Here is a 14,580-nt window from a genome sequence, read left to right on the forward strand (position 1 = left end):
TGCCTGCAGGAGAATCCCTTCTAAATAAGGTCAGAGACCCATCTGTGCTTAAGGTTCTGTTAGCCAAAAGCTTGCCTGGGGAAGAGTCCAGCAGCACTGTGTAAAACCTGAAATAAACAGAGGAACTGCAGTGCTGAGGCTGATTGAGAGAATTATTTGGATTTTGATTCACTTTTTTTGTGCTTCTCAGCCAGATCTGGCCAAGGGGACTCTTTAAAAATTATTTTGATAAGAAATAGGGGATTTGTCTTGTTTGGTGAAGATGGGGAATGTGGTTTTCAACCTGTTGTCCTTCAAGATGGTAGAATTAATAGCTTTATGTTAGTGCTGTATTGCAGCTGGTACTTCAGGGACCTATGTGGCTGCTGCAGTGAATGTTCAAAGCTGATTAATTTGCACATCACCAGCTCTGTAAAATGGATAGTTGAGATGTGATTTCCTTCCTTGCCTTGAACCCTTTTATCTCCTGGATGTGTGAGCATAGGAGGAGGATTCTAAGCACTACAAATACAGAACAGGTATAAAATGACTAAGCAAAGTGCAAAGGGAGCATCAGAGCATTATATTTCATTTCCAAGCTGTTGGTCTATTTTGGAAAGTGCAAAAATACTCCTGCAGAACTTATGCATTTATAAATAGTCCCACTAAACACTAAGCATGTGTTGAGGTGCTGTGTGGGAGCAGAGCCCTGGAAATCACCACCTTTTTCTAAGTATAGCATTAGAATGATAATTCTGTCAGCAGAGGAAAAGAATATATAGACATAACTTTAATCTGCAGAATGGTGTATAATCTTTCAGGGAGAGCATGGAAAGATCTTTTACATACAGCTGTGATGAGAATGTTTTCTCAGCCCCTCTGTGACCTTGTATCCAGTGTGGATGTGTGGAAAAAGGAGAAAAAAGAAAAAAAAAGCAGCATTCTAGTGTGGCATTTTTCTGTCAGCTCTAGTTTTTTGCCTGTTTTTTTCAATTACATGGGTATATAAGTTGACTGGAATATCTGGATGTTCTAAGTACCATGGAAGAGGGCTTGCAATATTTCTTGTAAAGAATTTGAGCAGTAACTATTGGCCTTTTGTTTTGTTTTTAAACTTTTCTAATAAATATGGCTCATATAAGTAATGGGTGAACGACAGGAAAATTAGTTTAATGTTGGCTTAGTGATAAGAACAGGGGAACAGCAAAAAGCAAGTGAGTGTATTTACCTGCTGTTGCTGATAATTACTGGCCTTTAACAGAAAACATTTGTCAGTCACAGTTGTTTTGTTCTTGCAACATAAATCAAGCTTATAGGAATTAGGAATCCTTGTCTGGTTCCTGTAGATTTCTCATTCACGAGAAAATGGTGTTGAAAAGGAAACTGTTCCCACCCTCAGGCATTTTTCATGAGCAGCCTCTCACTTCATCCTGTAACAGCATTGATCCTGCTGAGATCTGCAGGAGGGGAGGGTGGATGTTGTGTAAATATTACAGAGAGCTGCAGCTTAGGCAAAACCTTTTATGATATCAATTAATGAATGACTTGGTATTTCCAGAAATTTTGTTGGCAGGGTTCTTGTGCTCACTGTTCTGCCATCAGCTGCTGTGCTCCAGATCCAAAGAATCATTTGGATGAGCCACTCCTGGGGCTGGGTCCATGTGTAGGAGTTGGGAGACCCACATTCTTCTCCACTGAGTCTTGAATTAAGTCATTCAGGTGTCCAAATACCTGTAAAATGGTAAAATTTCCAGTGATTTCAGCATGGCTGTGCTAGATAAGCACCTTTACTCTTTTGGTTTTACTTTCCCACCTAGAAGATCGAAATGATATACAGAGGTGTCATAACTATAAATGTATGAAAGATGAACTCAAGTCCAGCAGAAAGTGGTCAGGCAAATCAGAATGGGGTTGGAAGGGACCTGAGAGCTCATCCCGTTCTCCCCCTGCCATGGGCAGAGATAACTTGACCAGCCTGTACCAACCCCTGGCCAGCCTGGCCTTGAACACTTCCAGGGATGGGGCAGCCTCAGCTTCTCTGGGGGCCTCAGCACACTCAAAGGAAAGAATTTTTTCAAATATCTCTAAATACAGCTTCTGTTTCCAAAGGAAACCCCTTTGATGCACAGGAGTGTTTGCTGGAGTTGTGGGCGGTGAGTGTGGCTGGTGGGGGCTGGTGCCTGCCTGCTCTGCTCTGTTTTCATGCTCATTTAGCTCTATTGATTCAAGTGGAATTACACCAGCAAATGATTGGGGTCACACAGTAATAAATCACTTCTTGGGTTTTCCTTGGCCTGGAAGTGGTGCAGAACTGATGCTGTATCATGCCTTACATTGGTTTTATGCTGGGTAAAATCCATTTGGCTTGCCAATTGTACATATGTTGGGTTTGTTTGGCTCTCTGAAAGGTGTGCTTGATGGCTGCCTATGTCATGTTTTTTCTATAAAAGATGGTTGCTAGTGGTGAAAATAAGGAAAGAAGGAACTGATCAAAACCAGGCAGGACAAGTGTGCAGGTTGGACAAGTGGGTGATGTGCAAGGTCAGTGCTTTGGTGCTGTTGTTCAAAAGAGAGATACCTCCTTTTTCCTCTGATCTGATTTAGAGCTTGGTAGAGTTCTGGGTTACCTTTACATTTTTTCAGATCCTGTGCTTTGTTGCATGATGGCTTTTGACCTTTAGAAAGTGGTTACAAAAAATCAGGCAAAGGCTCCTTGTATGAAACTTGAATATCTTTAGGAGCAAAGGTAAATCAATGACTTTTATCATTTTACACATTCCTCTTCCATAAGATTGCTCTCAATGTTGTCAGTGTACCAAATGAGTTGTTTTGCCCTCAGAGTCACTGAAGTCAGGTACACACCCTGCCTGCTTTTCACACAGCGAGAGGGAGAACTCCTTCTGTTGTTTCAGTCCTTCCCAGCTGCCCAGTGAAGTGAAACTCTTTATAGTGCAGTTCCTCACTTGAACTTCTTCTTGTACTCTCTTGATCTTACTGTGTCCATGCTCTCTCAGGAGAAATTCTCTTCCTCAGGATCCTTGTTAGCTGGTTAAAAGCTCAAATTTCAGTTCTGTGTTGTGTGAAGGGCATGTCCCATCCATATTCCCCTTGAGGTTGTTGAGGTTAGATGCCTGTGACTGAATTGCTGTTGGAAGATGTCATCAAGTTACACAAATGAGATGGGAATCACCTCTGAGTGGTTCAGGGAATGAACTTGCTTCTGCAGTCATGCTTCATGTCACCCCAATGTCACCAAAGCCTTACTTTGGGGTAGCTCTCAAAGGTGTCAAGTTTGACCTGGATGACTTTGTCTCAGAGACCACAGAATCACAATTCAACCTTGTGATTCTGTGACCTGCAGTATTACAAAATTGGCTCTTAATCTTGTCCATCTTTGACAAAAGAAAAGGAGGTGATCCTGTCACATCAAGATGAGTGTTTGGACTTTACTTCACAAGCACTGACATGTAATACACTTCTAGGTTGGAAATGTGTAAGATTTTCTGTTTGTTGGCTTATTTTTTTTCCCTTAACACTTCACAGGACATAGTTGATTTATACATCCAACTATGGCTGAGGAATCCATCCAATTCTGTAATTTGGATAGAAATTCAAGAATTATTTCCTGGGGCCATTCTGATTTAGATCTCTGGTCACAAACTAGGTCTGACTTACAGCCTGCTCTGGCAGCAGCTGCTCTGGGTAGCCACTGCTCATGGCAGCTTTGCTAAAAATGTATTTGAGAGTCATGAACTATCCCTCTGATTACTGCTGCTGCTCTCACCTCTGCCTCCACCTCCCCTTGGGGCTGGTCTGGCTCCATATAATCAAGCATGAAAGTCAGGTAGAAGCCAAGGGCTTTGCTGCAGCCTGAACTGGTGCAGCACTGGGATTCTGTGGTTGGGAGAGAATTTACCTGATGTCAATACTTTCCATTTTGTGTGGGGATAGAAGGGGAACAGGGAATGAATGAATCCTTATGGGTACCATGGGGGCAAAACAGATCTGGTTCTTTCTGGTGGACCCTCCTTGTGTGCATTCATCCAGGGGGTGCCTCTCAGAGGACTCTCTGTTTCTTGTAGGTTCTCAGGTGTTGATGAAAAGTAAATAATTGGAGGAATTCTGTCACGTTCACTCATTCTGAATAGTGCCCTGTTCTGCAAAGAGTCCTGTGGTTTTTCCAGAGGATTTCTCCAGCATGGAGCAGGCATGGGGCAGGGTGGCAGCACACAGCCCTGTCAGGAGCACAATGGATTTTTCCATGTTGCATTTGGGATGTGCCTCAAGGTCTGTGTGTGTTTGGAGCACAGCTGTGCTTTGTGCTGCAGGGGCACAGAGAGGCTTTGCTGCCTTCCAGAAGTCACAAACCAATGGCCAGGTGAAGAGTGGGGAAAGGAAAAGAGTGACAGAGAAAGGAAGTGATTTGCCAAACTTCAGATTGATGCAATTTAAACCAAGCTTTCCCCAACTCTTGTTTTGCAACCAACTTGCTTCCAGCTCATTGCCCTGTGAATGAAGGTCTTAATTTTAATCTAAATATAAAGGTATTTATGGGAATTTGTTGTGCTTGATAAATACACTGCACAACAGTCCTACTCTAAATATTCATTCTCTTTCTTGCGAGGTATTTCAGCTGTATTTTGTTAAGTGAAATTGTACCAGTAGAGTGTTAAGTGGTAATTATTAAAAAAAAATTAAGAATGCAGAAAATTATTTAGGAAAGATCACAATAAATTCTGTGCTCTTATGGAGTGTTTGTTGGTTTTCACCAAATTATGGATAGTAAATGCAATGAAGCTGTGTTGAATATTGGTGTGTTATCATGGAATTGTGCTGTGAAGGGAAAAAGCAAATGCTTATTATGGAAGTTTCCAAAGCATTTTTGTGTGGGAAACTAATGCTAATATCCCACCCAACTGAAAGGTATAATGTGACCTTTGGATTTAGCAGGATTCAAAGGTGAGACCACTGAACTTCATATCCTGCTCTTCCCAGTTTTGAATGGGTACATTGAACTATGAAATGATAGCCCAAATAAATAAATTGGCTTCTGTTTATGACATGAAGGAATCAGATTGGGAAAACAAAATCTGTTTACTAACAAATGTAGTTCCATTTTCTGTGAATTAGCCTGAATACTGCTCTGCACAGCAAGAGCCTTTAGAGGGATGAGATGAGAGATGCCTTCTATGAGCAGTAGCATTTCCTGCTCAGTGCATGACTGAGAGAAGCCTGAGGCTGAGGGGGTTGAGCATTGGCCATGGATGCATTTTTCTCTTTGTGTTCTGACTGTACAGCCACAGAGATTGGCCTGAAAAGAAAGAGCAACAATAAAGCCAGATGAGTAGTGCATATGTTAATTGTGGAGAATGGTGTTCATCCAAGCCTGTGGTACGTGTGGGCACGTTCAGCTGGCATTTTTGCTGACATTTAATATTTTATGTTTCTGATGCAGGTCTTGGTACTTCCGTGTAGGTGAATGTGTGCATGAAGGGTCTATGGAAACAGCTAAAAGTATTTCCTTGGATATTGAGGCATTAGCTTGTACATCTCCTAGTTTTTGTAGTGCAAGTCTTCCACAGGAATGTCACAGACTATTTGAAATTGCACCTTTTAACTGTGGATCAGTGAAAGGAGAGCTTGGTGACAATGCTGGGAATGAGAAGAGGTAGAAGTTAGAGCAGCTTGTTCCTCTAATTTCATTGAAGGATATAAAAGCAGAAACAACTTTTCACACCATAGTTTTAGTAGTAATTATGAATCTCCATTTGAAAAGCCCTAGGTTTGCTTTTGTGGAGCACTTGGCACTGGTGAGCTTTTAAGGACAAGATGGACCTTTCCAGGAGCTGGCCAGAGCAGCAGAGTGCTCCTGAGGATCCTTAGCTCTGCTGCCATGGAGCTGTACTGGAAGCTGCAGGACTGTCTCTGTGCCTGAGAAGTAGTTCTGAGTTACAATTCCCAATATAAGGACTTTATCTGTCATATGTAGCATGAAAAGGACAAGTTACCATGAATATTACTGCCACAGTGTCTCAAGTTTGTGCCAACCACCAGGGAGTCACAGAATGGTTTGGTTTGGAAGGGACCTTAAAGATTATCTCATTCCAACTCCCTGCCCAGGGCAGGGATACCTTCCACTGGTCCAGGTTGCTCCAAATCTCATCCATCGTTCTGTTGTTACAGCTCAATAACAACAGGGGCAGCTACTTCAGGTTGTCATGTGCAGCTGATCTGGAATTTGAAGCCTGGGAAGCTTTGGTCCATAGTGCTTATTAAATGGAATTTCTTTGGAATGCACCACTCCAGGAGCAGATACTTCCATGAAATTAAGTTCAGCCTTGAACAGATATTTGTATAATTTGTCCCAGACTTGACCAAGTTGATAAATACATGTTAAAAATAATGTTCCTATGGATATTGCAAAGGAGAACAGGGTTATGCCCCAATATTAAGTAGCTGATGAATATGTGTTAAAATGATCATGAATTTCATGTCAACATTCACAGGGCTGTATTATGCTCCTCTTACTACAACTGAGAGAGATAAGACCTCAAGAACATGTTCCTATTTTTGGAAACAAAGATTTCTTTGGAGGAGACTGTTTCCTGTCTTTGCAGCCAGAAAAAGAAAAACATTTGACAAGGCTTTTTGCAAATGTTGCTGAAAAAATTGAGGAAAAAATAGTGTTCTCTTATTTCCGTCTCTGGTGTGCTTTAATCACTAGCCATTATTTTAGAAATCACTTGTAACAAAAATGGAGATAAGAGTTTGAATTGGAGGATGAGGTACTGTATTTTTATTTATTATCAGTGTGAGCTGGGAGTACTTGTTACAGAAGCCAAAGGTAACTATTTTGCCAGTCTGTTTTATTATCTCACATGTAAATAGAAAAGAGAATGAAGCACCCTTGCCTTAGATATGTTTTTTGACAATTCTTGAAAAGGATGTTGTCAAACTAACCATATGCTATGCATATAAATTAAGACTGTTTTTATAATTATTTCTAATACAAACATCCTATAGATGTACAAGTCTTTAGTTTAACCATTAATCAACTCCTGTTTAAGAAAAACAAGGCTGTGTTATTTGCAGCCTTTTTAAAAAGGTTTCACAGGATCAGTTTGCACAGAGCCTAAGCAACTCTGTTGTCATGCTGGGAATTTACATGTTCCAGGCAATTATTTAATTTAAAATTGCCCAGGAACTCCTCAGCAAAAGCGCTGGAATGTGTTGTCCTTCATTAGATGCTTTTAGCAACATCTTTTCTCCTGCTTCTCTCAAAAGGTCAGGGGGAAAAAAAAAAGATAAGATGCATCTTCTAACAAGCTGTTGTTGTCTGCTGGGTGAGCTCTGGGGCTGTGTAAACCCTCGTGCATACCAAGGAAGTTTTGCAAAAATATCCTGCTGCTCCTAATTGTGGCAGTGCTGGCAGGAACAGGCTCTGCATTGTGGGACCCTCGCTCACTGCTCCCGGGGTTTTGATCAACACGGGTGAAATCTGAGCCCAACAAAAGTCAATGAGAGGTTTGTCTTTGATTGCACAGCAGCCAGGGTTGCTCCCCAGCTGTTCCAGACTCAGGCAGCATCCTAATGAAGAGAGCACACCGATCCCCGTGGCTGCATTTGCAAAGGGAAAAGCTCATTCCTTGAGCTGCGAGCTTTTTGAATATAACAAAAGCTTTTTAAAAGTTAGGTTAATCCACAGTCCTCACATGAGCGACTTAATACTCTGATAAAAGTATCTCAAGTCTTAACAACTGAATTTTGGAATTCCAGGAAGAATTTCTTTGTGGATAGGGTTGGATTGGGCTCTCCAGGGGAGGTGGTGGAGTCACCATCCTTGAAAGTGTTCAAGGAGAGACTGCAAATGGCACTCAGGTCTGGTTGAAATGATAATGGTTAGTCATGACTTGAGCTCAAACTTGGTGATATTTTCCAAAAGTTGATGATGGTTGGTCATGAGTTGAGCTCAGTCTTGGAGATCTTTTCCAAACTGATCTGTGAAGTCTCCTGAGATCACCTAAAACCTGCATTATTGTGTTAATCCTGAGAGCTGGAATGGATGGAGTTGTCCAGTTAAAACGTGGCCATTGTGGATTGTTCAGGGCCCCCTGGGACATGATGGGCTTTAACACAGGGAAAAAGGACAGTTGTGGTCATGGATGGTTTGAGTTTGGGCAGTGCTGCTGTGTTTTAGGCCATTTAGTTGGTTTAATAGTTCAATAAAATATTACTCAGGGAAATCTTAAAGTTGGCACAGTGTTTGCCAACCAAAGACTGGAAAATACAGACTTGAAGGTGATTTAGGGGAGGTTGGCTTAATGGACACTAATCACCCCAAACTTTTCGCTTTACTGTGTTTCTAATGTGTTTTTAGAATTCTGTGGATATGGGTGAAAAGTCTGGAGGAAATCATGGCATGTGAGCCACCAACACTGCTGCTAATGTCTCACACACTTGAGGCGTGATTTATTAATTGAAAATTCTGATTTTTTTAAAGAGCCTGATTGGGGCCATTAATTTGGACATTCAGTTTGGAGGGGAGAAAAGCAATATTGTATGAGTTACTTTAAATTCATCATTGTGTGCTGCTGAAATGCCTGTGACTAAGAGTGGTAGTTTGCCATTTGTCATGTTTCCATTTGCTAAATGTTCAGGTGTAGAACAACCAATTATTTAATTTGTTCAAAGAAATTTATTTAAATTAGAACTTGTATCTTGAAACCTTATCAAGGAATAGTTGAGCTTGGAGTTATTTTTGCTGGGGTTTTGGAGGGGGGAGGAGGTGAAGGTAGAGGACATTTGCTGTTTAAGAGGATTGTAAAGGAAATGAGTTTGCAGAAGTTGAAGATAGTGCATGGTTTGAGGAAACTGGAGGCTTCCTGTATGACTTTAGGCAGATCACTTGACCATAGAGCCTTGACTTTTCTTACTCATAAAACTCGGCCAGTGAAGAAATATAGATAGTTCTAAGGTCCCACTTCATTGCTGTATTTAAAAATGAATTTTTGAAAGGCAGGAATTACCATTGGAGGGCAACGATTTGCAAAACCAGAAGTGCTTTAGCTCACAACAAGGATATATACAAGCAGTATTTCCCTGAACTCTTCAAGATGTGATGCACCCATATTTATCACTATTTAATATTTCACTATTTAATAATCTTCAACAATGCTCATTTTACATCTCAGCGTTCCAATTGTGCAGAAGATTTTCTTAAAAAAAAAAAAAGTATCAAAATGCAGCAAAATCTGAACTGGATGCAGTCTCACTGCTTCTTGTATGTACTTCCAGAAGCTTGTGCAGCTTGTTTTACAGAGAGGGCAAATTTGGAAGTAACAGGGATGGCTTGTTAAAATGACATTATTCAACTACAATGGTTTAAAAATACACGTCCTGTTATCTGATGGGCTTTTGTTTCCAAGTTCATCCTTCAGCTTCTCTCTGCAATTGTTTCCTGTTAAACAAACCTGGCATGTTGTTTTCCTGAGGTTTATGGGTCATTGACAGTATTGGGTTTCACAGAGTCCAGCAGCTCCCAAATCAGGTCCATCCTACCCCAGCAAAGTGGGGAGCACAGAAAGGGGGGGGGCTGATGGAAGCAGAGAAGGCAACATGAATCCATCAGAGTCATTTTCCTTCCAGCTTCACTGTTAAGGCTTCCATGAATTTCATGCTCATTAGCAAAATGTTGAAAAATGTAGTGTTAAATTACAGTTGTTCCTTGGGACTGTTTTTGTTGCTCTTTGGGACTGTTTTCCTAAACTCTAATGACAAAAGGCTGAAACGAGGAGCCCCTGGCAGGGAAGAGGCAGCATCTGTCACACACGGAGTTGAAAGGACTTGGGGATCTACAAAGGGAACTGAAATCAACTTGGAACCTTTCCCTGCCACCCAGCAGTTCCACAGTGATGTCAGGGGTTTTTTAATGTCACAGTGTGGTGAGGCAGTGTTTGGAGAAGGTCCCTGCTGTCCCAGCAGTGCCAGGCTGTCACTGCTCCCCCTCCATGGCCCAGGGGCCACACGTGCTTCCTCCTCAGAGGGCAGGAGCAGAGCCAGAGCTGAGCATGGCACGAGCCAGGATGGAAAACATTTCTGCCACTGGGCCTCTCTTGCCTGCTTTAAGAATTTTCCTGTGGAGATAAGAACCATCCAGGCACATACAGCTGTAGAATGTCCCTGTGCTCAGTTCTAGGTGAGCATCCCTCCTTAGCCCACAGTGTTTGGGAATACAGATAGCATCCAGAGCACCCAGGGTAGTCCAGGTGCTGTTCTGTTCTTGCAGACATGTTGAACATTACTGTGATTTCTAAAGCTAAATGAGCCTGTTGGACATAGCATGATAGAGAATTGCAGTTTTGGGGCTTTTTGCTGTCATGTCTGATGGAGCCAGAATGGCAGCTCTGAAATGCCCCTCGTTCCCCTGACACAGGAAAATACCAGTTGTTGTAGTGGAAGATGCAGGGAACCAAGGAGCTGCCAATTGTAAAGTGCTTGCAGGCAGATTTTTCTAACTGTGGCATTTTGTAGCAGGTTAATGATCTGGAGTGTGAGCTTTTTTTAACCCAACAAACCATAGGTATCACATTCCTTAAGATTTATGTAAACTCTGATTGCACTTGGGCATGAGAGCACATGAATTCTAGTGGGATTATCGGGCGATATCTGGCCTTTATTTTTCAAGTTTACTTTATGACACCATTCCTGTATTTGAGTAAAACTAATTGCCAGTAAATAATACAAAAGAAAGGCCTCTCTCTTCCTGTTTTATTTTACTTCATTATTTATTTTACAGGGTGGTGTGTGGAGGGGAATAACCTGTTGTAGCAGTCAGCTGGGTCTGCATTCACATTCCTGCCCAGAGCTGGGTCACTGATTTATAGAATGATCTGGAATGAATTGCTTATCTTGAGGGAAAGCCAGGCATATGGAGGAACAGCTTGCCCAGAGCAGCTGTGGCTGTCCCATCCCTGGAAGTGCCCAAGGCCAGGTTGGACAGGCCTTGGAGCACCCTGGGACAGTGCAGGGTGTCCCTGCCGTGGCAGGGGGTTGGAACAAAGTGTTCTTTGAGGTCCCTTCCCCCCCAAACCGTTCTGTGATTCTACAGAGGGATAAACTCTAATACAGATTAGATTCTTTGATAAAGAACATTGTGTAAGGGCTAAGAACTGTTACTTAAACCAACTGCAATTAAGATTCTTGTTCCAAAAAGCACATCAGAAGAGGAGTTCCTTGTTTAGCTGACATCTCCATTTAAAACTTGTGTTACATCTCACTTTGTGAGCACAAACTCACCCCCAGTGTGTGGGAGAGGAGGGATTCTGGAGGGACCCATGGCACCAAAAAGCTCTTGAGAGGCAGGAGCAGCTGGCTTTGACACACAGCTAGTAACTAGGAAGAAGAGGGTTTTTTGTTGAGTCTGAATGAAAATCAGGACAAACATCAGTTGTTAGAATGTGCCAATCAAGTGCATCTTGGTAAATTCATGTAGAGAGAAATTTTAATTTAGAGCCAGTGTTCAGTCTGTCACCGAAGAAATACTCATCAGATAAAAGTGCTTCAGATCCCATGATATGGGAAACCAATAATTATGAGATACAGTGAACAATACAAGGTAGAATTGCTAAAGGGATTAATTAGCTTTAGTCGAACTAACCACTATAATTGATGCAAATATCCATCTGCAGCCTGCTGAGACATTAGATAGTCATCACACACCTGCTCAATTCACCAGCCTTGCAGAACACAGCTGTCAGAATGATTTCTGGTTGGGCTTTTTCTTGAGCATACTTGACTGTTTGTGCTTTTGTTGTTCAAAATGTTTTCTTTTTTCTTTTTCTAAACAGCACTTCCATGATGGCAGAAAGGCACAACAACACATTGAAACTTGCTGGAAACAACTTGAAGCAGTAAGTGGCAAATTCCTCAGATGTGACACTTAAGTCATTTATATATTGTTTTCAAAGAGATGGTTCCAAATATTTTATTTAGAAAAATAAAGGTATATGGATAAAAGTTGTAGAAATGGGATTTTTAAAACTCTGCTGTCTTAAATACACTCACAGTCCTGAAAAAGTCTGTTTTAACAGAACATTTGGCTTCTGTGGGCTCTTTGTCTATCACAGGCAGCATTTCATTTGGTATGACTTGAAAAGTGTGCTAAGCATTGCTGAAACTGCAGAGTCCCTAAGGGTCCTGTTCAGATATTCCTCTGCAAGTTGAACAGCTTCATAATGTGTGAATAAATTGAACAGGAACATCTCTTGGGCCAGGTGCTGCTTCCCAAAAGTAAATATACATTGGAATTGTCATTCATGTGATGAATGAAGAGTGAGGCTGTAAGTACAGGAAAGGATAGCGAAAGGGTTGTCAATAACCAAAAGTCCTACTTGCAAATTTGTAAATCTTAGTTACTCCCTCATTCATTTACAAAAATGAAGGGGTTAAGTGTTGGAAGAGAATGATTCCATCTACAAGAGTGGAAGTGATACTAAAAGGGAAAAATACTGAAACATGAACAGCCTGGATAATGGAACCAAAACTGTGCCTCTGGTAACTCCCTGTTTTGAAGTTCATAAATATGGAAATGTATTCCAGTGTAAACAAGAGAGCCCTAAAATCCTTCAGTTGTTACAACAGATTGTTTTAGTGGCAGGCATGAATTTTAGGCAGATTTTGGGCTCTTTTTCTTCCCATAATGAAGGTTTCTGGTTTTTCTTGTCAGAGCAAAAGGCGGTTTGAACGTGATTGCAAAGAAGCTGATCGAGCACAGCAGTATTTTGAGAAAATGGATGCTGACATCAATGTGACAAAAGCAGATGTTGAAAAGGTGAGCTGGAGGGTGGAGTCTGTTTGTAAACATGGATGTGATAGGTTTATTTCCTCAATCCTCCTGCTAGGATAAACCCTCTGAGGCTTAATGCCTTACTTGAGTCAGTCTGCTGGTTAATTAAAACCTGGGAGATCTCTGCAGACACCTTTATTTATATAAAAACTCTAAACAGATAACAGTCAGGTTTTTTTAGTGGGTGGTATCTCAGTTTAACAGCTGATATGGCTCTAAAGGAGTTTATGCAAGCTCAGTTTTGACTAACACTCCAGGTTCTGTGTCAGCCAGGCTTGTGAGGGCTCCCTGAGGGCTGCTTGCAGTTTCCACACATTTTCATTCCCTTTGTGATCCAGGTAGAACCAAACTTCCTCCCCTTGCAGCAGCACTTCAAAGATTTCCCAATGTCATTGGATGCAATGAGGTATTACCAGAATTGTTTTTCATAGCTGTATGTTTAGACAGGACAGCTTTCCATGTGATGCAGGATCCTGGAATCCATGCTTGTCACAGATGGCACAAGGCTTTTATTTTCATTTCTCAGTTGCTGGCTGGTTGCAGAATCATTTGTGGCTTTTTTACAATGATCCCCACTCAGTGAAGCTTTTGAACTAAGGCTTAATTTTAAACATCCAGTCCTGTTTCAGCACATCTGTCTGGAAATACTTTCTCTCTTTAGTTTGATTCAAAATTGGATGTGTGAAAGGATGCTTAAAGTTTAAATTTTACTGGTTCAAGTCCAATACCTCTAACTTAAGGAAGCAACGAAGAGGAAGAAAATGTTTTAAATAGCTTCTGTTTTTGGAGTTACACATTTGCTCTGAAGATCCACTAATGTAGATCAGAAACATCACATTACAATGTGTAAGGACGGTTTTGTCCACCTTGAGTTTGAGTCAGAGAAGCACAAAATAGCCAGAACATTTGAAAATGTTTATTTCTTGAAGGAAAAAAAAAAGATAGAAAAGGCAACCAACAGAGAAAGGAAAAAGTAAAAGCTGAAGCTTAAAATATGCCAAATGTTTTGTTGCAGGGACAGGAAAGGAAAGTGAATTATAGGTAAGAAATCTTTCTAGTCTGAGGTCTCCTTGTAAAATGTAGGTTTTGCTTCTCAAGAGGTCTGCTTCATTCTATTCTAAGTTACTGCAGTCCTGTGAAGATATGAAATATAAATTTCCCTTTACATCTGTGGGATCTCGTGTTTCTGGTGTGCTGAGCATCAGGACATTGTGTGGCACAGAGCATCAAGGATGGTCTTGGAAATGAGGACAGTAAATCATAAACAAGCCCAGAAAATTTCCCCCAAGTGCTATTGCATATCAAAGGACAAAATACCTCTATGGTCTTGTAATTTGCTTGGCTATTAGTTGCAAATTCACCATGTAGATTTGATCCTTTGTTGCCTTCTGGATTTGCCAGGGCACTTGACAGATGAATGCATGTACAGATTGTTAAAGATGTAGCACCACATGTGGATTTTTCTAACAGAGAGGGATCATCTCTGCTTTATCTGTATAAAGTGATTTTAGAATACTTCTTTCATAGATAAAATTAGGGCTTGCCCTAGATATTTTTTTTTTCCAAAGCTGAGGTCATGTCAAAGGGATACAAAGACATGGCTTACTGTTTGAAATGGAGGACTGAAACTCCTTATTTCTACATCCCTTTGCAAGGCTGCCCTTTTCTGGTCAGAGTAAAAGGTGGTATGTTGGTGATATATCAGTCTAAGAGTGTTGGGTAAATTCTGGGAAGCAATTTCCTTCTCTGGTTCTCTT

At 41.2% G+C, this 14,580-nt stretch overlaps 1 protein-coding gene across 1 annotated transcript in view; it reads left to right on the forward strand.

The window, feature by feature from the left end:
* The window catches only part of FNBP1 (formin binding protein 1), a 65,535-nt gene that overhangs the window by 13,661 nt on the left and 37,294 nt on the right, over positions 1–14,580 (forward strand). The window contains exons 5-6 of the mRNA XM_031057302.1: positions 11,826–11,888; positions 12,704–12,808. Coding sequence (XP_030913162.1) covers positions 11,826–11,888; positions 12,704–12,808 — 168 coding nt within the window. The remainder of the gene's footprint in view (positions 1–11,825; positions 11,889–12,703; positions 12,809–14,580) is intronic.

The sequence above is a fragment of the Geospiza fortis genome, unplaced genomic scaffold (genome assembly GCF_000277835.1).
Source record: "Geospiza fortis unplaced genomic scaffold, GeoFor_1.0 scaffold27, whole genome shotgun sequence".
NCBI classification, from domain to species: Eukaryota; Metazoa; Chordata; class Aves; order Passeriformes; family Thraupidae; genus Geospiza; species Geospiza fortis.